This window comes from Sarcophilus harrisii, chromosome 3 (assembly GCF_902635505.1).
Source record: "Sarcophilus harrisii chromosome 3, mSarHar1.11, whole genome shotgun sequence".
In the NCBI taxonomy this organism is placed as follows: domain Eukaryota; kingdom Metazoa; phylum Chordata; class Mammalia; order Dasyuromorphia; family Dasyuridae; genus Sarcophilus; species Sarcophilus harrisii.
In genome coordinates this window covers 291,699,540-291,723,042 of record NC_045428.1, presented here as the reverse complement: position 1 = coordinate 291,723,042, position 23,503 = coordinate 291,699,540, and the positions used below count along the sequence as shown (strand labels likewise).

Genomic DNA, 23,503 nt, shown 5'->3' with positions numbered 1-23,503 from the left:
TCAACTTGCTTCTATAAGAGGGTCATAAAGTGAATAATGAAGCCAGGTTGAATGAATGAGGCTTTTTGACTTAAAATCTTGTATGATTTCCAATATATTGTGATGTTTTTCTTTATCAGTTTTTGAGGCAGCTAAGAGCAGAATAGAATAATAGATATTGAATTTGAAGTCAGGAAGCTCTTAGTTCAAACTTGACATCAGGCACTTATTAGCTATTTAATCCCAGGTAGGTGACTTAATTTCTATTTGCCTCAGTTTTCTCATGTGTAATGGCATCACCTCCTTGATGTCACGGTCCTCTTTAAGAACGAAGGACCACCAACAACAATGGTATATCAGGATATATAATAGTACTTATCTGCCAGGGTTGTTGAGATAATAATTGTAGAGAATTTAGCACAGTGCTTGACACATAGTAAATAATACATAGATATTAGCCATTATTATTGTTACTAGTTATTTTGGTTCTTTCAATAAGAAATTGTATTTCTTATTAAATATTAATTATTATTAATTATATAAAGAATAATTATTCTTGTCAAAGATTTAAAAATCTTATTATTCTTATTAAAGAGGAATAGGTAGTTGGAAAAGCATGCATTAAGCAATAATGAATCACACCTAGAGATGCCTAGCTTCTCAGACCATAAGAACTAAAGGAAAGCACCTGTGGGAAGTTTCTGACAATTGTGGGCCATATACCCAGAAGGAATAGTTGAATGTCAACAGCTCAGAGTTCTCCTAGGAAATTGCACAATTATGTGTTAACTAACTGATCTAAAGCCAGAAGAGATCTTAGAGATCAGCTAGTCCAAACACCTTACTTGCAGATGAGAAAACTGAGACCCAGAATGAGTTTAAGTAACTTGCCCAAAAACAAATAAATGCCTGGTAAATTTTACCTAAGTTGGGATTCAGACTGCATTTCTATGACTCTTAAGTTCGGCAAATTTTTCACATATTAACTTCCACCTTGGCAAAGCTTCTACCTGTGGGTAGGCTAACTAAGTAAGCTTTGTCCCAGGTGCTGAACCTGGCATTGATGTCACCCCTTCCCCCAGCTTGTGATCTCAACTTACTGACATCATTGTCAAAAATAGCCAAATCACCAAGAGCATTATCCTATGGTTTTCTCAAACTATTTGTTATAGTATGGGTAGGGCTTTCTCTAGTTTGGTCTTAGCTACCACTATGAATACTTTTAAGACTATTTTGTCTTTGTCCTATTTTAGCTGAACATCTCAAAAAATATTTTCTGTTTACAAATATATCTTATGGCAAAATTTTTTGGAGGCAAGCCTTAAGAAAATTAATTTCAAATATAACTATATGACAAAATAGAAGACAACTCTAAAATTCTGATGCAAAGTCTATACTCTTATTCACCTTGTGATGGAGGAATTTTTAAGTGAACCAGAGGGGAAGTCACCAAAAGTATGAAATTATCATGATAAAAGTATTCTTTGCCTTAGATCCTAGGAAGTCCTACTCTAGACACTTGACACTGGCTTCTGGGTTAAAAACTAAATAGATTCTCAGACTATCTGCAAAAACTTCAGAACAAGAAATGTGTCCAAGACACCATTGCCGAGGTTGAGGATATATACCATAACAACTTGGGTACATGTCAAAGGAAAGTGGAGATGAAGGGGCAGCTAATGATGCTGACAATTTAAGACAGATAGAAGGATCCATCCTTTAATTTGGGAATCAGTGAAAAAAGAGACACTAATTCCCCAAAAGTAGTAACTGATTCTAAATCACATAATCTGTCCCTCTCCCTTTGGATTTTACTCCTTTTGTTATAAATTTTAACCAGATCCCAAAATTCCATGGTCAAATGAAATAAGTCCCCGTGTCTTCCATTCATTGGTCCCTTCTAGTTCTGCAGTATCACTTTTTTCTAATGGAAATGCCATACTAGTATTTGTACTATTTTTGTCAGAGATAAAAGTTTGGTTTTGAAACATTATATAATTTTGAATTATTATTATGAAATGAAGAAACTTCAGATTTTCTTCTGGAGAAGGATCTGGGCAACAGATTCTCCCCTTCCCTTGTTCAGCAGGATTCCAAGTCCCTTTCCAATTGGTATTTCCTCCAAGAGAGTTTCCAGAAAATGAAAGTCTATACTTTCCCTTGTAGGAGAATATGAGGAGCAAAACTGCAGAAGCCTAGATCAGGGAGTTTTGAATTTTCAGACCCCAGTCTCCTCTAACAGACCCCTCAAACTCTTTTTACCAAGTTTTAAAATTCCAGGGACAGCTAGGGAGTACAATGGATAAAGCACTAGGCCTGGAGTCAGGAAGATCTACATTCAAATACAGTCTCAAAAACTTATTTGCCTCTATTTCTCTTCAATAAAATGTCAACACACTGGAGAAGGCAATGCAAACCACTCCAGAATTTTGCAAAGAAAACCACCACGGAGGTCACCTAGAGATGGACATAATTGAACAATAATAGTCCCAATATTTCCAACAGGTCCTTCTACCAGAGCTGCCATTGCTTGGGCTTCTGGACCAACCAGAAGCCATCACTGGAATGCTGAATTCTTAAGTGTGCTGATACTACAAAAGAAATTCACCTTAAAGTTATCACTAAAGTGTAGGTGAACTAGGTTAGGAGATCAGTGCCCTAGAGATGAGATCATGCTCTGAAAAAGAATGAAATCAGTCTCAATCCAGAGACCTTTTGGGTCAAGAAATTTATCCATAGATATTTGGCCAATGAACCTGAGAAGGCTCACTAAGTTGCAGAGGCAAGATTACTGAACTCAAAGAGCTCAATTTAGAATTAAAGGACCTGAGTTCCCAACTCAATTCTATCTGTGAAATCATGAATTATTCATTTAGAATAGTTAGGTGGACAGTGGATAGAGGACCCTCTTGAAGTCAGGAAGATCTGAGTTCAAATGTGACCTCAGATACTTACTACCTGTGTAAACCTGGACAACTCATTTAACCCCTTTAGACCTTTCTTTGCTCCTATAAAATGAAGATGTTGGAATAGATAAACTCTAAATGAGGGTATTGGAGTAGATGATCTTTGAGTGTGGCCTAAACCAGACCAAAATGTAATTGGGAAATTTTTGATGAAATTAATTGAAATACAGTAAAACAGATAAGTTTATATGTAGCCTAGAAGGAATTCTTATATAAGTTATAAAGGCCCTCTATAAAAGGCCTTTAAATTTATAAAAATGTTTCTAGAAGGTTTATACAAATTATACCCCACAGGCAAAAAGTCTATTTTGTATACAATCTCCTCCATCTAGATAAGAATGATTTTTACAGTTTAAAATAAAAGGGTTTTTTTTTGCATTTTAAAATGTCAAAATCATTTATAGTTCACAGGGTATTCAAAAATTTAGCTGGGATTTGATCCTCTGCAATTGTTTATCTAGCCCTCACGTAGAGTATTAATTTTTCTTTCTCACTTTTCAAGTTATTACTATTAATGCAGTATGACACTGCAAACATTGAAATAAATGATAAAATAGGTAAAATAACCACTATTTAGAAATATAGAATTGGTTGGTTCTCTATCATTTGTCAGCTGATATTAAATAGCAGAATTTTCGCTATTATTATTCCTTAAGAAATAAAGAAAATCAAGGGGTATGTGTACCTGAAATTTCCACGTGCACTTGCATTTTGGAGGAAAATAACTTGGGTAATATGGACTTGAAAATTTTCCTTCAAACCCAATGTTCTCCTTGGCTAATATTGTGCTTCCACACTCTGCCAAAGAAAATTAAGGCACAGAAATTAGTATTTTTTGAGAGAAAAAACACAATAAATTCTCTAAAGGCCTAAGCATTTATCATGGCAAATAGTAAATTTAATCAGTTCAGGCTTGATTTCTAATTTTTCATTTAAAAGCAAGTTTATGGTATCTTAAGGATACAACATATTGAGCTCACAGTACCAATATTGGTTTCTTCCAGAATGGGAGAAATGGAAGAAGTTTCTGAGATCATCTATTTTAATAGCCTCAATTTTATTATTGTTATTTAATTGTTTCAGTTGTATCCAACACTTCATGACCCCATTTGGAGTTTTCTTGGCAAAGATACTTCAGGAAGTGTCTTTACCATTTTTACCATTTCCTTCTTTAATATTTGACAGATGAGGAAACTGAGGCAAATGGGGTTAAGTGACTTGCCCAGGGTCACATAACTTCTAAGTGTTGGAGGCCAGATTTGAATTCAGGAAGATGAGCCTAGTGGATAGAGAGCCAGGTTTGAAATTGGGAAAACTTATTTATATCTATATTCACATACATACATATATGTGTGTGTGTGTGTGTGTGTATATATGTATACGTATAATCATACGCATGTATATATAAATATATCCAGGATATACAGTCTAATTTTGATTAAATAAAATTATTAAATTTCCCTCATTTATGCTTGTATATAATGGAAAAAATCCTCTAAATCATGCGTGATCTTGGTGAGGAAATGAGTCTGGTTCATTGAAACAAATCAGAACAAGAGTGAGCCATTAGCCTTTCAGATTTATGTCATCTCCTCCCTGCCTGAAGAAGATTATCTAAATTTCTCTATACATTTTACTCAGACCACTTGAAAATATGGTTAAAGTGACTGTAATTATCCATAATTAAACAATACTTTTTTCCCCTGAGGCAATTGGGGTTAAGTAACTTGCCCAGGATCACACAGCTAGAAAGTGTTAAGTGTCTGTGACCAGATTTGAACTCAGGTTCTCCTGACCTCAGGGCTGATAAGCTGGTGCTCTATCCATTGCACCACTTAGCTACCCCTAAACAGTAATTTTTTATATCTGATTATACAAAGCCTCCTGTAAATTGAATTAATTAGAAAACATATATGTTGATCAGTTTAGGATTTAGAAAAGTTCAATGATCATTTTTATACTTGTTTGTAGTATTGTAAACCAAGGGCAATAAAAATACGACACATAGCTCCCTTCCTCCATCAGGAATACATTATCATAGTTCATCATTCTAAGAGCTTCATTTGGATACAGAAATTGTATATCTGATTTCCCAAGTGCAGGATATCCCTTTTGAGGATATTACTTTTTCTGATGCAAATGGACACTTTCTCTGCAACTTAGAGCACTTAGAGGTTAAGTGACTTCCCCAAGATCAAAGAGCCAATATGTATCAGAGGTAGAACTTGAATCCAGATCTTTCTAGCTTTCAGGCAAACTCTCTATCCAATACACCAACTGACCTGTCTTAAATATTGTATGCAGGCATTTACATGCTTTTACACACACACATATACACATATATGAGATTCACATTTTTAAACATTTGAGAAGACACTTACTTTCTTCTGGAATGACCTCAAAAAATCCCCGAATTCCTGACAACCTTCGCACTCGTGGTGATTTAAAGGTCACCAACATGAGATTGTTTGTTGAAACAAATGACATTAATGATCTGGTAGGTTCACAAATCCTGAAACAAGATACAGAGTAAAGACATGAATAACAGATTATTGAATGACCAGGAATTAAAAAACCAATCACTCATTATATAGGCTGTTCCAAAGCTCTTAGGGAAGTTTTAAGCTATTAAACTCAAAATTACTCAGTTGCTTCAGTTAGTCAATTCTTCATGATTCCATTTAGCATTTTCTTGGCAAAAATGCTGAGGTGTTTTGTTATTTCCTTCTTCAGGTCATTTTACAGATGAGGAATTGAGGCAAACAGGTTTAAGTGACTTATCGGGGTCATACAGCTTGTTGAATGTCTGAGCATAGATCTAAACTAAAGATGAGTATTTCTGATTCCAGGAATGGAGTTCTATCCACTGCCCCATAGAGCTGCTCCAGCTTAAAATCACTCTAAGATTTTAAGTTGCCCTGAACAAATTTTGTCATCTTCAAAACGGATATAAAAATATCCAGTTTATCTCATATGGCTGATGTGAAAGTCAAATAAGACTCAGGTTTCGAGGATAAAAATCATTATTTGATTAAAAGAATTGTTGGGAAAGCTGGAAAGAAATCTGGAAGAAATTGGATCTTCTACCATTTACCAAGAAAAAGTAAAAATGGCAACATGACCTAAATATAAAAGGGAGAAATTAGAAGAAAATTTGAAGACCATAGGACATATTATCTTTTAGACGTGTGGATTAGTTAACAATTTATGAATAAACAAGAAACAGAGAGTGGTGTGAGGTATAAAATGGATAATTTCAATAACATTAATTTTTTTTAAAGTGTACAAATAAAAAGATGAGAAGGAAAGAAGAAAATTGGGGGAAATTTTTATAGACAGCTTCTCAGATAAAAATCTCCTATCTCAACTATATAAAGAACTTTGTCAAATTTATAAGAAATGAGTCATTCTTCAATAGATGGTCAAAGGATACGAACAGGCAGTTTTCTTAAAGAAAAAAACAAAATAATTTATAGTCATAAAAAATGTCTAAATCATTATTGATTAGAGAAATGCAAATTTAAACAACCTTAAGGTAGCATTTTATACCTATCAGATTGGATAAAGTAAGAAGAGAAAGCAATAAATGTTGGAGGGTCTGAAAAACTTGGAAAACTCACTGTTGGTGGAACTATGAATTAATACAACAATTTTGGAGAGTAATCTGGAATCATGTTTAAAGAGTTATTCAACTGCCTATATCCTTTAATCCAGCAATATTATTACTAGATCTGTTTCCCAAAATGATTAGGGAAAAGTGAAAAGAACATATATGTTCTAAAATATTTATAGCAACTTCTTTGTGATGGTGAAGAGTTAAAAATGTGAAGATGCCTTCCAATTGGGGACTAGCTAAACAAGTTGTAGTATATGATTGAAATAGAACGGTACCATGCTAAAATAATTGATCAGCTTGATGATCTTAGAAAAAACAAATGGTTTTTGCATGAAATAATGAAGAGTGTAATGAGCAGAACCAAGAGAACATTGTGTACAATAATAGCAATAATGTTTTAAGAACAATTTTGAGCAGCAGTCATCAAAAGCATTTGGCACTGGCTAAGAAATAATAGTAGATCAGTAGAATAGATGAGGTATACAAGGTACTGTAGTAGTAAATGGAGATAGTAATATACTTTTTGATAAACCCTAAAACTCCAGTTCTTGAATAAGAATTCACTATTTGACAAAAACTACTGGGGAAACAGGGAAATAATATGGTAGAAACTAAATATAGACCCATTTTCGAAGAGCATAATCTTGAAGTATGACCTGACATCTTTCAGATTGTCTAATGTGGCAGAAAAAGAAAATTATAAATGAAGGAAGGGATATAGGAAAACTGGAACACTGGAACATTAGTGCACTGTTGGTAGAATTGTGAACTGATCCAACCATTCTGGAGAGTAATTTGGAACTATGTTCAAAGAACAATCAAGCTTCATATATTTTAATCTAGCAATACTACAACTAGTTCTGTATCCCAAAGAGATCATAAAAAGAGAAAAAAAGCCATATGTACAAAAATATTTATAGCAGCTCTTTTTGTGATAGGAAAGAATTAAAAACTGAGGGGATACCCAACTGTTGGGGAATGACTGAATAAGTTGTGGTATATGAATGTAATGGAATACTATTGTTCAATTAGAAATGATGCACAGAAGGATTTCAGAAAAACTTGAACTTACATTAACTGATGCTGAGTGAAGTGAATAGAACCAGGAGAACATTGTGTACAGTAATAGCAACATTGTGCAATGATCAGTCCTGATAGACTTAGTTCTTCTCTGGAATACAATGATCCAAGAAAATGCAAAAGATTTGTAATACAAAATGCCATCCACATACAGAGAAAGAACTATGAAGACTGAATGCATATTGAAGCAAATTATTTTCATGTGTTTTTTTTTAATTTGCTTTTTTTGTTGTTGTGGTGGTTTTTTTCTTTAATTCTGATTCTTTTTTCACTATATAACTAATAAGGAAATGTGTTTAGCATGATTGCACATATATAGCCTATATTGGATTGCTGGCTGTCTCAGAGAGGGAAGAGGGAAAGGAGGGAGGGGAAAAAATTCGAAATTCATAATCTCACAAAAAAGAATGTTAAAAACTATCTTTACATGTAATTGAAAAGAATAAAATACTGTTTATTAGGGAAAAATAAAAATTTTGAGGGACTAAGTCATTTGGATTATTATAAATACCCAAAATAACTACAAAGAACTTATGAAGGAAGACACTGTCTGGCCTGACAAATAGAAGTATGACATATTTGTGTCTAATGGTAGCCATCTCTATGTTGGTGTGAAGGGTGGGAAAAGAGCTGCATGAAAATTTTATTATATATTTAAAAGGAATAGTAAATTGTACATAATAGATTTGCATTCTCATGTATTATCATGTTCCCCCCATTCTACTATATTATATAAATGCTTGTTTTTATTTCCTAAATTGTGAAGAAAAAAAATCAAATGATGGTACTTTACAAATTATAAGGTACTCTATAGATATAATGAATAAAATTATCATTTTTATTTAATTATTATTACTAGAGTAATAGATTGAATTTGTGTTGATATAGAATACTACTACCCTAAATGACAAGTCTTTGAACAATAGGCATATGAAATTATTTTCATAAAACAAGTATATTAATTTTTGCATATAGATATAAAATTGACACCCATCTATTAGGTAGGTTAAATAAAAGATGAGTGCTACATTGAATGGAAAATTGAATTGGATAGGCTCTAAAATCCTTCTAAAAACTAGTATTTTAGTCCACAAAGACAGACCTGTCTATGATAAACATCACTCCATTATATATCTATTTGCATATATATAAACATAACCATATATAACACAATACTATAATCATACCATGTTTGATTTTTCAAAACATCTCAAAATAATTTTTAGTTAATCTTAAACTCTGGGTTCATTATTTCTGCCTTATTTTTTGCTACCTCAACAAGATTTTTCTTAGGTTCTTTTCCCAGGGGTCCTTAAGATGAACATATAATGTCCATTTTAAATCTAAGCCAGATTTAACCCTTCTAATCCTATCTTCTTCCAACATCCCTAAGGAACATAAGTTAATTTGTTGGAGAGACTGGTTATAAAGTACTTTCTAACCCTCTGTGTTACATTTGAGTGTTTTCCATAATGAATTTCACTGAACCATGAAGTATCCTTATAAATAATCATCTATCCATCGGGAATTCCTTGGAATTGCACTCTACTATACCGATTTTTGACTGATGTATAATATTGTCATATTATAATCTGATTATTATAACAAATAATTCATTATAAAGATACTTTGTAATATTGGAGAAACTTAACCTACATTTAAATAAAAACAAAAATTAGAAAAGAAAACTATTTGGATCTCTCTGTAGTTCCATGTTTAGCAAAATATTTGGTACAAAGTATTCACTTAAAAATGCTTGTTGACTTGAATTGATTTTTGATACAGTAAATTGTAGACTATTTCTTGGGCACATCCCACAAGCACTACTAGTAAAATTGGCATTGTCTCTGACTGGTGTCTACTGATGGCATTTATAAATGAATCATAGCAAATATAATATTAGAATTGGAGCCAGGAAGACCTGAATTCATATTCTGCCATTGGTACTTATAAGCCGTGTGGCACCAAGCAGGCCATTTTACTTGTTACCACCTTAGTGTTCTCATTTGTCCAATGAGAGCAACAATATCTCTTGAATCACTTCACATGATTATTATGAGCATCAAATAATAAAATGTATACAAAGTACTTAATAATTTTTTCAGCCATTGTATAAATGTTCAAAAAACAACTTTGTGTAGGCTAGAGGATGAGCTTTGAAATTAGGGGACTAGCTAGGTTCAAATTCTACCCTGGTGCTTACTAGTTGTATGACAATGAGAAAGTCATTTAATCTGTTTGAGCTTCAGCTTTTCCATCTATGAATGGGATCAATAATACCTGTTGTGCTACTTCACAAGACTTTGGGAATATTAAATTTGATAACATATACAAAACATTTTGCACATTTTCAAGCTCTATATAAAAGACAGGGAGATATTTATATAGTGGTTAAAGAAATGAGTGGCTTTCAAGTCAGAAGATTTAGATTCAAATCCTATCTCTGACGAATTCTGGTCATGTGACCCTGGATAGATCACTTAACATCGCAAATGCCCCCCAGACTCTAAGATTAAGTAACAGAGCAAGCTTCAATTTGTATTAATAAAGTTTGTACACGTGCAATTTCCTCATACTAATAAAATCACAAGTCTGGACAAAAATATCCGTTATAATGATAGTGATAATATTGATGCCAGTAAAAGTCTTAGTGTTTCACATGGAAAAATGTCCCCACTCCCCCCCCCCAAAAAAAAACACCTCAAGAGAATTAGCAAATAATAAATTAAGAGACATCTTATGAAAACAGATGTTATATCAACAAATATAACTCCAAACTGTATCCATACCGATATAAGATTGTACTCTTGATAGGCATGAGGGAGTCATAAATAGTCAAGGAGTCAGAGATGCAATTGTCGGCTTCAATTTGCAGGGACACGACAGAGAGGCGAATAAGATAACCAACCGAGGCAATCAGTTTGAAGTGGCACATCAGATGTCCTGAGGTAGCAGAAATCTCCAGAGGAAAGTGCTGAAAAGGATTATCTGCATATATGTCCTTAGCACAGCCTTTATCTGTGAAGACAGTACAGTTTACTTGAACACCAAAAAGTGAATTTCCTGGTGGCCTTTAAACAGAATGGGTCAATAGCAAAAGAGTTTATTTTTCAAGAAAAGAAAAGATGTAGCAAAAAAGAAAGTGATTTGGGAAATCAAGCATGAAAACATTTACCTATTCCAATAGTTGAAGAGTAGTCAGACCTGAGTCCAGCTGTATCAAGAAAACAAACAGAAAAGTTAGAGCCAGCATTTCCATTCAGATGTATTTAATCACGGAAAAAGCTTCCTAGTCCTTTATAAAAAGAAGTACCAATAAATATGATCATCAGAAATAATGTAATAATTAATGCTGTTCTATATAAAGTGGGCTTAAGAACTGTTCACTGTAGATTTTAATCTTTAAATCATTAGGAAATGGAGTGTGCACATTTCTATAGAAATTAAATTGGTCTCTTGAAGGAGTTTGTAATCTGATAGAGATATTGTCAGTTGTCAAATTGATAATTATATTTGGACTGTATAAAAATGCAAATACATAATACTAGATAATTCTGGGGGGAAAGCAGAGATATATATTGTCCTGACTTCTTTCTCCAGGATTCTCAGATTGTCCTTTAAAATGAATGGTCTGAGAAAACATGAAGCTATAATGAATACAAGAAGAAGAAAATTACTCTTCAGTAGATTAGATATTGACTTGAAACTTTGATATTTGCAGTCAGGTTCCAGCCAATGCAGTCTAATCACTGCATTCATTTAAGCCAATTGCTTCACTAAGTTATGCTCCATTGCTCTTATCTGAACTTTCTTCAACAAGAGTGGAAAACATTAAGTTCATTAAAATGTTACTACAACCAATAGCAAACAGCAGAGCTTACAGGAGGACACACCATTTAGTACCACAGAATCCATGTCAATAGCCAAGCCCTGCAGGCTCCCCACAGAGGTCCGGTTCACAATGCTTGTCTGAATAGAGTCCTTCAAGATGGCTGCTACACATTCTTCACAGAAGACCTTGGCATGTGGCACCACAAACACAAGCCAAAAGTGGACAAGGAGGCCACCCTCATTATTGTTGCTGAAGCAAAGAAATAGAGATGTACAGGAAAACCTTTAGGGTGATAGCATTTCAGGGGGAAGCTGGGGCATATAGTGCCCAGACACAAATATGGAATTTCTTTTAAATAGGACTGGTTTTCCAAAAGGAGATCACAAAACAAGGAAAGAGTCTTGTTTGGTGTATCATGTCCTCTGTGTGGATGGGGTAGGGCAGAAGTGGGAGGGAGGACACCAGGGTATTTTCAACAAAAGGTAACCATGCTGAAAGTCAGGTGACTAAGACCATAGAAGCCAGAAGAGAACTTGGAAGCCATGAAATCAAATGTCCTCACTTTGCAGCTGAGGAAATTGAGGTTGAAAGAAAGGTGACTTGTCTAGGGTCACATAGTTATTAAGTGTTTAAGCAAGATTCAAATTCAAGTCTCCCTGATTCCAAGTCCAGGAGTCTATATTTCAACAAACATTTATTAAACACTTGGTATGTTCAGGAAACCATGTTAGGAAATAGGAAGTACAAAGAAAATAGGGAAATTATCTCTACCCTCAAGGAGCCAACATTCTTTGAGGAAAAATGCAACATATACTTAGCTAAATGAGACCAAAGTCTAATTGCACACATGCATATATGTATGGAGAGAGACAGACAGAAACATAGACACACAGAGAGACAGAGAGACACACAGAGACAAAAACATAAAGACAGAGTCAGAGAGAGACACACAGAAAGAGACATACACACAGAGACACAGAGGAGAAGAAGGGAGGAAGAGAGAGGGGGGAGAGGCAGAGAGGGAGAGGAGAGAGAGAGAAAGAAAGAGAGCGAGACAGAAGAGAGTGGTAGAGGGAGGGAGAGAGGGAGAAGAGAGAGAGAGACAGACAGACAGACAAACACATATCCAGAGAGAGAAAGAGAAAAACACAGAGAGAGACACACAGAGAGAGAGACAGAGAGATATGGGGAGGGGAGACAGAGACACACACACACACAGAGACAGATACATACAGAGAGAGAAAGGGACAGAGAGACAAAGGGGGGGGGGAGAGAGTGGGGGAAGAGAGAGAGAGATAGAGAGACAGAGATAGAGAGACAGAGAGACAGAGAGACAGAGAGAGAGAGAGAGAGAGAGAGACAGAGAGAGAGACAGAGACAGAAACAGCAGAGAGAGACAGAGAAAGAGACAGAGACAGAAACAGAGACAGAGACAGGGAGATGCGGGGGGCAGAGCCAACAACTGGAAGAAAGTTTCATGCCATTTGTGGCACACAAGATACACTTTGAAGGAAGTCAGAGATACTACAGAGCAGATAGGTGACATCTTAATTTGCAGAGTGCTGGGCCTGTAGGCAGGAAGATTCGTCTTCCTGAGTTCAAATCCAACCTCAGACACTTAATAGCTGTGTCATCCTGGGCAAGTTACTTAACCTTGTTTGCCTCAGTTTCCTCATCCTGGAGAAGGAAATGGCAAACCACTCTAGTATTTTTGCCAGAAAAAGCCCAGACACAGTCATAAAGGACTGAAATGAATCAATAACATACTGATACCAATCCATAATGTAACTTCATAATTCAGATAGCTTTAGCGCACATGAGTTATATTGTAACAAGCTAAGACACACCAAGGCAGAAAGAATTTATGAATGATGCAGATTATGAACAGTTTAAGATGTTACCTGACATCTACAACCACAGACTTCTTGTAAAATTTGGAGAAGGCAGATGTTGAGTATACTAGGTTCATCTGAAAAAGAAAAATCAGGAGGCCACTTTAGGTAGATTCTTGTTTGATTGCAGTTGGTGAGAACAAAATCTTTTAGGTTTGGTTGCCTTTAGAAAATGGTTTTTAAAAATCACACAATAAATGTGTTCACTCATTTAATTAGTCTGAATTTTGTATGTTCAATCAAATTGGTATCTTGTGTTAGAATAAAATGCTACAGAATGTATAACAAATGCTTTAGAATCCCTTTTCATTAATTCATTTACTTGGCTTTTCAATTAATCAATAAATATCTATGGAACATCTATTACATATATGCAATGCTTACAGCTAAATTCAGAATAAAAGGAGCATATAAACCAGTGCATTTTCCTCCTGTCTCCGTTTTTCTTTATTTTTCACAAGTGGTGGAAAAGCTAACAGGAAATATCGAAAACATACTGCAGTCCTTGAAGAAAGGTCATATAAAACCAACCACTTCTTTATAAAGATCTTCATGATACTCTGAGTCAAACAGCCTGTATCATTGAGTTTCTTAGCTCCCTTCATTTGCCACTGATTAATACCAGGGCTTAGTATAGGACAAACAAAAGATCACTTCTCAAATTTCAGCCCTGATTCAATCTCTCTACATGTGACAGAAGGCACACTTGTATAAAAGCCTCTGGGACATCTTGCTTTCATGATGTTTCAGGGTCAACAGGAGAATCAATCATTGAGGAAAGGTTCTCAAAAGAGTAGAAAGTCAAACAGAAAAAAAGGGAGAGGGAAGGAAATAACCATTATATGCTTACATTGCAGGACAGCTAGGTGGTGCGGTACATAAAGTGCTTGCCCTAAAGTCAGGATGACTTAGCTTCCTGAGTTTAAATCTGGCCTTAGACCTTTCCTAGCTGTGCAACTCTGGGCCAGTCACCCAATCCTTTTGCCTCAGTTTTCTCATCTGAAAAATGACCTAGAGAAGGATTCCAGAATATTTGCCAAGAAAACCCCCAATAGGTTCATGAAGATTCGGACACAACTGAACAACAAAAACGCTTTCTGTGTGCTAGGCACTGTACTAAGTATTTTTTAATTAAAAAATTATCTCATTTGATACTTATGACAACCCTTTGAGGTGGGTGCTAGAATTGATATCATTTTACAATTGAGGAAACTGAGGTTGACAGAAATTAAGTGATTGGGGGGATCATATAGCTGGTAAATATTTGAGGCCAATTTAAAGTCAAGTTAAAGTTTTTCCTAACTCCAGACTAGGTGTTCTACCTACTGCAACACTGCTGCCCCTAAGAATAGAACCAATGAGCAAAAAAAAAAAAAAAAAAAAAGAACAGAAGCTGTGGAGAATAGCCCTGTGTGAGATCTTTCTGTCTTTCCAGGTTCATTGGCTCCCAATCTATCCCATTCTGCTAAAACTCCAGGAGCTCTGTGGGACTTACCCCATCTTTTCCAGAAATGTTTCAGCTAGGGGTGAGGGGAGACAGAGGAAGAGAGAGGAAAGGTGGAGAGAAAGGGAGAAAAGAGAGACAGAGATAGAGACAGAGGCACACAGAGAGACAATTAGAAACACAGGCAGAGGCAGAGACAGAAATAGAGATAAAGAGAGGTAGAGAAGAGATAGAAATAGAGACAGAGAGATAGAGACAGAGAAAGAGATAGAGACGTTCAGAGACAGACAGTTAGACAGAGCAGTTAGGAATTTTCAGGACCCAGGAGGAAACTTTAAACTAGAAAAAGAAACACTAGAGATAAATGGAGAAGAAACAGCCTCAACAAAGGATAATAGGACAATAACTCTAGAGCAGCAGGCTCATTCCTCAGAGGCCATCTAATCTAATCTTATTTTATACAAAAGGAAACTGAGGTCCAGGGACAAAGTTATCTGTGCAAGGTTATATCAACAGCAAGCTTTTAGAAACTAGAGTCCCCTGACACTGGACTCAGTGGTTTTTTCCATAGTACTATTATGTTTCCCTATGCTTTACCCAAGTTATTGATAACAAGAACATAACAAAGCTTTCTACAATGCTTCTCAGTTTCTATGCTGACACCCAGGAAAGAGGGCCCTCAGTATGTCGTATTGTGCAGTGCCAATACCTACCAATGTGTATGGAAGAGGTAATTTTACTTTGTTAATGCATTTTTCTGGCATTTGCCTCACATTTTATTTCAAATAAACTTCTCTTCTTGTACAAGATAAGGTCAGTCAGTACAATTATTTGACATCAGATCACCTGGTTCAAATGCTTGCTTTACCTTTTTTATATAACATTTTGGGCAAATTTGGGCAAGTCATTTAATATCTCAGGCTTAAATTTTCTCAGATGTAAAATGGAGATATTGAATGGTTTCTGAAATCCTTTCTACTAAAATGTCTAGAGCCTTGCTTCCTAAACTGGGGTTCAAGACCTCATAAGAGATCTCATAATTGAATATAAGGGTTAGAAAATTATGATTATCAGTAAATGTTTGTTTTGTGTACCTATTTTATATTCCTATATACCTGAGGACCTGTAGAAACTTCACAAACAAAAAGGGGTCACAAACAAAAAAAAGTTTAAGAAGCCCTGGTCTAGTGTATGAAAAGGTTAAGTGACTCTCAGCTTCACATAGTTAATATGCACTAGATCAGGATCTGAACCCAGATTATCCTGGCTTTTGAACTAGTTCTCTATCTACAACCACCACCATGAGAATGCCTCTCATTCCACTCTAAGATAAAATCAGTCAGAATAATGATGTATAAAAATTGACAACTCAGTGAGGAAATTAATATTGTGTCATTGTCCTCCTTTAAATCTTGACATAGATTATGATATTAATAGCTCAGATTTATATAGTGCTTCACAACTTGTGAATCCTTTTCCTTACAACAATCCTCTAAGACAAATGGTTCAAATATCATTATTACTGTTTTATACAAGGAGAAATCTGAACTTCAGAGGGATTTGTCATTTACTCAGTGTTTCATGAACTCAGTGTTTTATGGGATGGTAGAGCTAAGACTGAAATGCACGTCTTTTGATTTTAAAATCCTGTAATCCTTCTATTTTATCTACTATGTCTGATGGTGTCTAATTGAGTCTAATAAGCTATCTATTTTAAGAGAAAATGACACAATTTAAGACAGAAATGAACAAAAAGAATTTCTAGCACATTGGATGACAGCACCCAAAACAATTTTAATTAACTAAAGCCATAGGCTTTCATCTTATTAGATGAAAGTTTAAAATAAAAATGTGGAATCCTTCCCTGATTAAAAAAATGAACTACTAAAGTATAAATTGAAGAAGGCATAGCTGTATTAATATATTATAGTTTCCAAACTATATTACTTACCTGTTCAATAGACTACAATGACTCCCTATTGCCTCAAGTCAAATATAAAATCCTTTGTTTGATTTTTAAATTCTTTTTTACCTTGGTCCTTCCTATCTTTCTTTTTTATTTATTTATTTTTTTTCTTCCTATCTTTCTAAGCTTTTTACTCCTTACTCTCCATATATTCTACAATCTAGTGATTCTGACCTCCTTGCTATCCTTATATCTGATATTCCATGTTCCAATTCACTGTATTTTCCTTATTTGTCCTTTTGTGTGCCATCTTCCCATCTTTTCAGATTAACTGATTCTCATTCCATTCTGCTACACTTGGAAGATTGATGAGGTAAAATTCCAGCAGCCCTGTGAGACTTAACCATCTTTTCCAGGAAGGTTGGAGAGAGAGAGAGAGAGAGAGAGAGAGAGAGAGAGAGAGAGAGAGAGAGTCAGTCAGTTGGTTAAGCATTTCCAGGACCTAGAAGAAAACTTTAAGCTAGAAAAAAGAAACACCAGAGGTAGATAGACTTGAGACAGCCTCAACAAAGGGTAATTATATTATAACTCTATAGCTGGCAGGCCCATATCTCAGAGACCATCTATTCCAATTCTCTCATTTTTTAAATAAGGAAACTGAAGTCCAGTCTAGTGACCTAGAATTCTCTGTCTCCTGGCTTCCCTGACTTACTTCCAATTTCAGCTAAAAATCTTCCTTCTGCCATTCCTGATCTTCCTCGATGTTAGTACCTTCCCTCTGAGACTACCTCCAATTTATCCTGTGTGAATGTGTGTATACATGAATACTCATATATATATATATATATATGTATGTATGTATATGCATATATATATATTTACACACAACTATTTTATATTCTTTCTGTTAGGTCATGAGCTCTTGTCTTTCTTATCTCTATATTTAGCAAGATTCCTGGTAGATAGTAAAAAACTTTAAAAATGCTTATTGATGACTTGATGTGAACAAGATATTCAGGTTTTAGTGGTTTGCAAACTTGATATGAATAAGGGGTGTAACATGTCAGGTAAATGTCATTTTAGCTTGAATGAAAACAGTATGTTCTCTATAGAGGCCTTAAGCAGACTACAACAGAAATATTGTGTTCAGTTCTGGACATCATACTTTGGCAATGACATGACAAATTAGATCATGTCAGGGAAGGATGATCAGAATTATGGGAGAATTAGAGAGCATGCAAGATTCATCTGAAAGAACTGGAGATGCGTTGCCAGAAGAAAAAATTAGAGAAGAGGGAGGAAAAAATTTGACAACTATCTTCATGTATTTGAAATGTAGGAAATTAATTAGACTCATCTTGTTGTTGCTGTTGGTTGTTGTTTGTCCTTCATTCTCAAAAAAAGACCATAAAATTAAGGAGATGATATGTCATGCAAGTGAATTGATTTAAATGAGGGAGGGCTGTGCAAACTCACCTGCCTCACTTTCCTCTCCAGAGCCATCTGGGTCCAGTGGCTAGAGATAGATCAGGACTACTGGAGATGGCCCTGAATGCAATGGTAGACCTTGTCTATTTTAAGCTAAGGTCTTCAAGAGGTCTCAGTTTGACTGAGATACCATCCATTTAGGCAAAGACTCTTTTCTTTCACTTATTCAAAAAAAAATCTAAACGAACGAATGGATCTGGGAGGATAAGATGCTCAGGGTTTCTGGCCAAAGCAGAAATGATTACTGTTTACATTCAAACTGAGTCAATCAGGACCCAAACAATACCAAATGGACCTTGGCCTAGGACCTATTAGTGGTCAATGAGAATCAGATTGGGTTTGGTTTAGGACTTGGTCCTTGAGAAAGAAATCTAGCCATTACACCCTATTTTGGATCCAAAAGGCCAGGATTTGAATCACAGTTTGACTTAGTGATATCTTTGGGCAAGTCACTTGATCATTTTAAACCTCAGTATACTCATCTGTGAAAAGAAGGGTTGGATAGGATGATCTCTATTGTTCTCTTTACCTATAAATTTATCAGTCTATGAATAAGGAATAATGGCTAGAAGAAAGACAAATTTTGATTCAATTTTGTAAGAAAAAAAGATTCCCAACAATTAAAATTGTCTAAAAGTAGAATAGATTGTGTGGAGATGCAAAGGATATCAGTAGAAGATTTTCTATTGGAAACTGGATAACTTTTTGTCAAGGATATTGGAAAATAGTTTCTTTTTTAGATGGATAATGTACTAGAAGATTTCTGAAATCCCTTTCAACTTTGAGGTTCTGTGACTCTGTGATAGTAAGTAAATATGAAATAGAACAGATCCACTAGCATTTTTATAATTACCTGTTCTCACCATAGATGATAATTAAGTCACCACATCTGAGCAAAACCACCTCACTACCCAGTGTGCTTTATAAATAAATGCTGTTGACATATAAAATGAATTTAGGATCAACAGCTGGATCTGTTCAAACATAAAAAATCCATCTGAGAAGTTACAAAAATCTTAAAAATCACTCAATCCATTTTCATCCATTTGCAAATTTAAATGGAAAAGATCAAAGGTGGTACCTCTAATAAATTGAGGGTGGAACTATTATATTATTGACTTTTTCTTATCTATATAAAATCTTTGAAGTTAAAGATTGGTTTGGAGACTAATTTTCTTCATAGTGCTGCTCTCCAGTTGGAAATCATAGAACACTATGATCTCAGAAAAATAAAAATTTTCAGTTGAGCCAGAATGTAAAGAAAAATTACATGGTGGGGTGTAAATAGCTTATAATAAATTACCAATGATGAATTTGGGTGTCAGGAATGATATGCTTTTACAGAAAATGAGGTGAGCCAGTCATAAAGTGAGAGTGAAGGATAGGGGGCAGCCAGGTGGTACAGTGGATAGAGCACCAGCCCTGAAGTCAGAAGGATCTGAGTTCAAACAGACACTTAACACTTCTTAGCTGTGTGATCCTGGGCAAGTCACTTAACCCCAATTGCCTCAGCAAAAAAAAGGAAGAAGGAGAAGAAGAAGAAGAAGAAGAAGAAGAAGAAGAAGAAGAAGAAGAAGAAGAAGAAGAAGAAGAAGAAGAAGAAGAAGAAGAAGAAGAAGAAGAAGAAGAAGGAAGAAGAAGAAGAAGAAGGAAGAAGAAGAAGAAGAAGAAGAAGAAGAAGAAGAAGAAGAAGAGTAGTGAAGGATAACAGATGGACAGCCTAGATGTTGTACTAGTGCCTGCAATATACTAAAAAACAAAACAAAAATAACAAAAAAGGGAAGGCGTCAAGCTTAATGAATAATTTAAAGAAATATACGGACAAAAAAAATCACACTAATATGAGAAATCATAGAATGATTGTGATCTACTCTGGGGAAAGGAAAACTCACCAGGATGCAGTTACATCCCTTTCTAAGAATTTGAGAATTATGATTATCATTCTTGTCAAGAATGCTGAAGCTCCCTATCATAAGGTTCTCTTATCTATGCATTGTAAAACTGGGAAAAGCTCTTTTAAAAAATCTAATCCATCTCTCTCCCTCTAAGTGGGACTACAGATTCATCACCATAACAATTGATTGGGAAGTAGGTTGTACAATCTCGCCTCCTAATATGTTTCAGTGCTTAACAACAATCCCTGTAAAGACTTTCCTCCTTAGATCTAAATTAATTCTCACCTCATGTGACATCATTTCAGACTATTTGCTTTCTTTTTGTCCCCAAGGTGAGATAGACAATACTCAGTCATCCCCTTCCACATGATAATAACCTTTTATTTCATTAAGGACACCTGATCAAGCTTAACTTCTGCTTCCAAGGTTATCTTCTTTTGAAATGAATATGCTACTAAACTTTATTCATTCATTCTCCTTTTTTAAACCAATCTCCACATCTCCACATATAAAAGTAGCAGTGAAATGAGGGGCTTGCATATGATTTCTCTGGTAAAATGGTCAATGAGAATAACATTCTAATATTGACCATTAGGTGGCAGGTAGCATCCATAATTCAAACTTCAAAGGCCATCTGACTTCTCTTATTAAGAGTGGCTGATTATTGTCTTTTTTTTCCCCCTACAAGGATAGAGATTTGACCTTTAGGTTCGTTATAGAGAACTTCCTATCTTTTCTGCAATTTAGTGCCTGGGAGATTTATTTGGAGTACTGAGAGATTAAATGACTTTTTCAGGATCACACAGCCAGTATGTGTGGGAAACAGCGCTTGAACCCAGAGCTTCATGGCTTTGTTATAAGCCCTCTGTTCAAATCCAACTTAAGATGCGTACTAGTTGTGTAATCATGGGCCAGTAACTTAACCCTGTTTACCTCAGTTTCATGATCTGTAAAATGAAGGAATGGCAAACCACTCTAGTATCTTTGCCAAGAAATCCACTCATGGGATTATAAAGACTAATACATAAGTGAAAAAGAACTGAATACAAGCAACAGTAACAACTAATCTCAGAGGATTGTTCTGAAAAAAAATATTTTTAAACCACTATCTAATTACAAGATATTAGTGTTCCATATATGAGAGGTATCTAGCTCCTTTTTGACATCCTGTTGCAATTTTATCCAACGTTTTGCCTCACATTACACTTAGTGCCTGAAAGAAGCCATTGGTTGTTGTAGACAGAAGTTTGGTGATAAAAGGAAACAGTTTTGAAGTGGGAAAGATAGAGAATTAGATACAATAGTAACTATAGTGGCAGTACAAACATGCTTTTTTCAAATTTCTAGAATACTTTACTTCCAATCCCAATGTAAGCAACTAGTTTTGTGTTAACAGACTACAGGGAAGTAGAAAATTCATTTAACATAAGGTACTAAATTTCTGGATTAGCTTTCTCATTTCTGTTCTGCAACTGAGAGGCTGAAGAGGGAAGAACCAGTGGGAAAAGAAGGGATTTTGCCTAGAGGAGAAAGAATGCAAGATGGTGTTTTGTAAGAAATGTGTCCATTGGTTTTAATTTTACCATACTTGCAGGTAATCTTGGGGAAGGTAACTGGCACTTTGCTGGATCTATAAAGGAGGGGATGTGGCAATTAGGTAAAAGCAGAAATAAAAAGTGACACAGCATGATCCAATCAATCCATCAATTAACAAATATTTACTAAATGTCATTATGTTCCATGTACTGTGCTAGACACATTCTCCCAGATAAAAAATTTGGTACATGGAAATGGAGGCAGAGTGCAGAGTGATTACTAACCATCTGGCCCAAGGCCCAGATTACTAACAGGTAGGTCCTAGATAACAACACCATTATAGAGATAAGTAAGTTGAACTTCAGAGATGTAAAGATACTTAAGTAAAGTCATATACTAATTGATGGCAAAGCTACAACTAGAAGAACAACAACAAAAAAAGACAAATAAGGTGTCTTGACTTACTGTGGGAATACTGTGGAGAAAGAAATAGCAAACTACTCCACTATTTTTGTCAAGAAAACCCCAAATAAAGTCATAAAGAGTTTGGTATGACTGAAATAAATGAATAACAAAAAAATGTCCTTTCCAGATCTAAGTCTTCTTACTATATTCTTCCTATGTCTGTCCTATGTCTTCCTATGATTCCTCTGCCAGCTTCCTATTATTCTTTTCACCTTCTGCCATCATTATATCTGTTCATATCCTTCATATAAGGTTACATCTGCTGAGAGGGGAACCTGTGCGGGCAAACAATATTTGCTAGTTCATTTATACCTTAAGTAGCAAATTGGATTAACCATATTCCAAACATGAAAAATATTTGCTTTCTGTCTTTCTAAAGATGAGTGATAATCATTAAGTCTATGTTAATAAAAATTTTAATAATCTAAAAAGGAAGATACAAGGTAATTCACTTAAATCTAGAATTATTAAATGTGTACTAGCATATCAGTTTGAGCTGATAATGGCATATCTGTAGCATATTTCCTGTCTATGCATAATTGCCAGAGTTTGCTGCTGGCAATAAGTTCCCCAATATGAGAAAAGAAAATAAGTACGGCTGATTTAAAAATACTGATACCTCTATTTTGGCACAAACCAACGGCCTATGTATCTAGTGGCAATAAAGGTTGTACTAGGGAGGGATATGAAAATTCCCTCCATTACAGTGACCTCAAGAAGAAAGGAATCCTGAACTTTTCCTTGTAGATTAAGGTTCTATATTCTGTATATTTGTTTTTGAATGACAAATATTGACTCATTTGACTGAGATCTGGAAAAGAAATTTTTTGTTGTTCATTTGTTTCAGTTATATCTAATTCTTTGTGACCTGATTTGTATTTTCTTGACAAAGATAGTGGAGTAGTTTGCTATTTCCTTTTCAAGATCATTTTACAGAGGATGAAACTGAAGCAAATAGGGTTAATTGACAAGATCACACTGTTAATAAGTGTCTGGGCCAAATTTGTATTAAAGAAGATGAGTCTTCCTGACTCCAGGAAATCTCATACCAGAGACCAGATACCAGAAAGGGCCTTAAATATCAAAGGAGGAGAACAATGAATAGGGCATGCAACTAAAATAGAAAAAAGAACAAGTTAAAAACCCTAAATTAAATACCAAATTGGAAATTCTGAAATTCAAAAGAGAGACTAATAAAATTGAAACTAAGAAAACTATTACACTAATTAATAAAACTAAGAGTTGGTTTTGTGAAAAAAATCAACAAAATAGAAAACCTTTGGTCAATTTGATTAAAAAAAGGAAAGAAAAAAACAAATCACTAGCACTAGCATGAAAAGGCTGAACTTACCACCAATGAAAAAGAAAATAAAGCAACAATTAGAAGCTATTTTGCCCAATTCC

General features: G+C 34.9%; 1 protein-coding gene across 1 annotated transcript in view; it reads right to left on the bottom strand.

The window, feature by feature from the left end:
- TMPRSS7 (transmembrane serine protease 7) overlaps positions 1–23,503 on the bottom strand; it is a 96,594-nt gene that overhangs the window by 50,570 nt on the left and 22,521 nt on the right. The window contains exons 4-9 of the mRNA XM_003763582.3: positions 13,375–13,442; positions 11,535–11,722; positions 10,817–10,855; positions 10,431–10,659; positions 5,327–5,457; positions 3,631–3,743 (exon numbers count right to left, since the gene is read on the bottom strand). Coding sequence (XP_003763630.1) covers positions 3,631–3,743; positions 5,327–5,457; positions 10,431–10,659; positions 10,817–10,855; positions 11,535–11,722; positions 13,375–13,442 — 768 coding nt within the window. The remainder of the gene's footprint in view (positions 1–3,630; positions 3,744–5,326; positions 5,458–10,430; positions 10,660–10,816; positions 10,856–11,534; positions 11,723–13,374; positions 13,443–23,503) is intronic.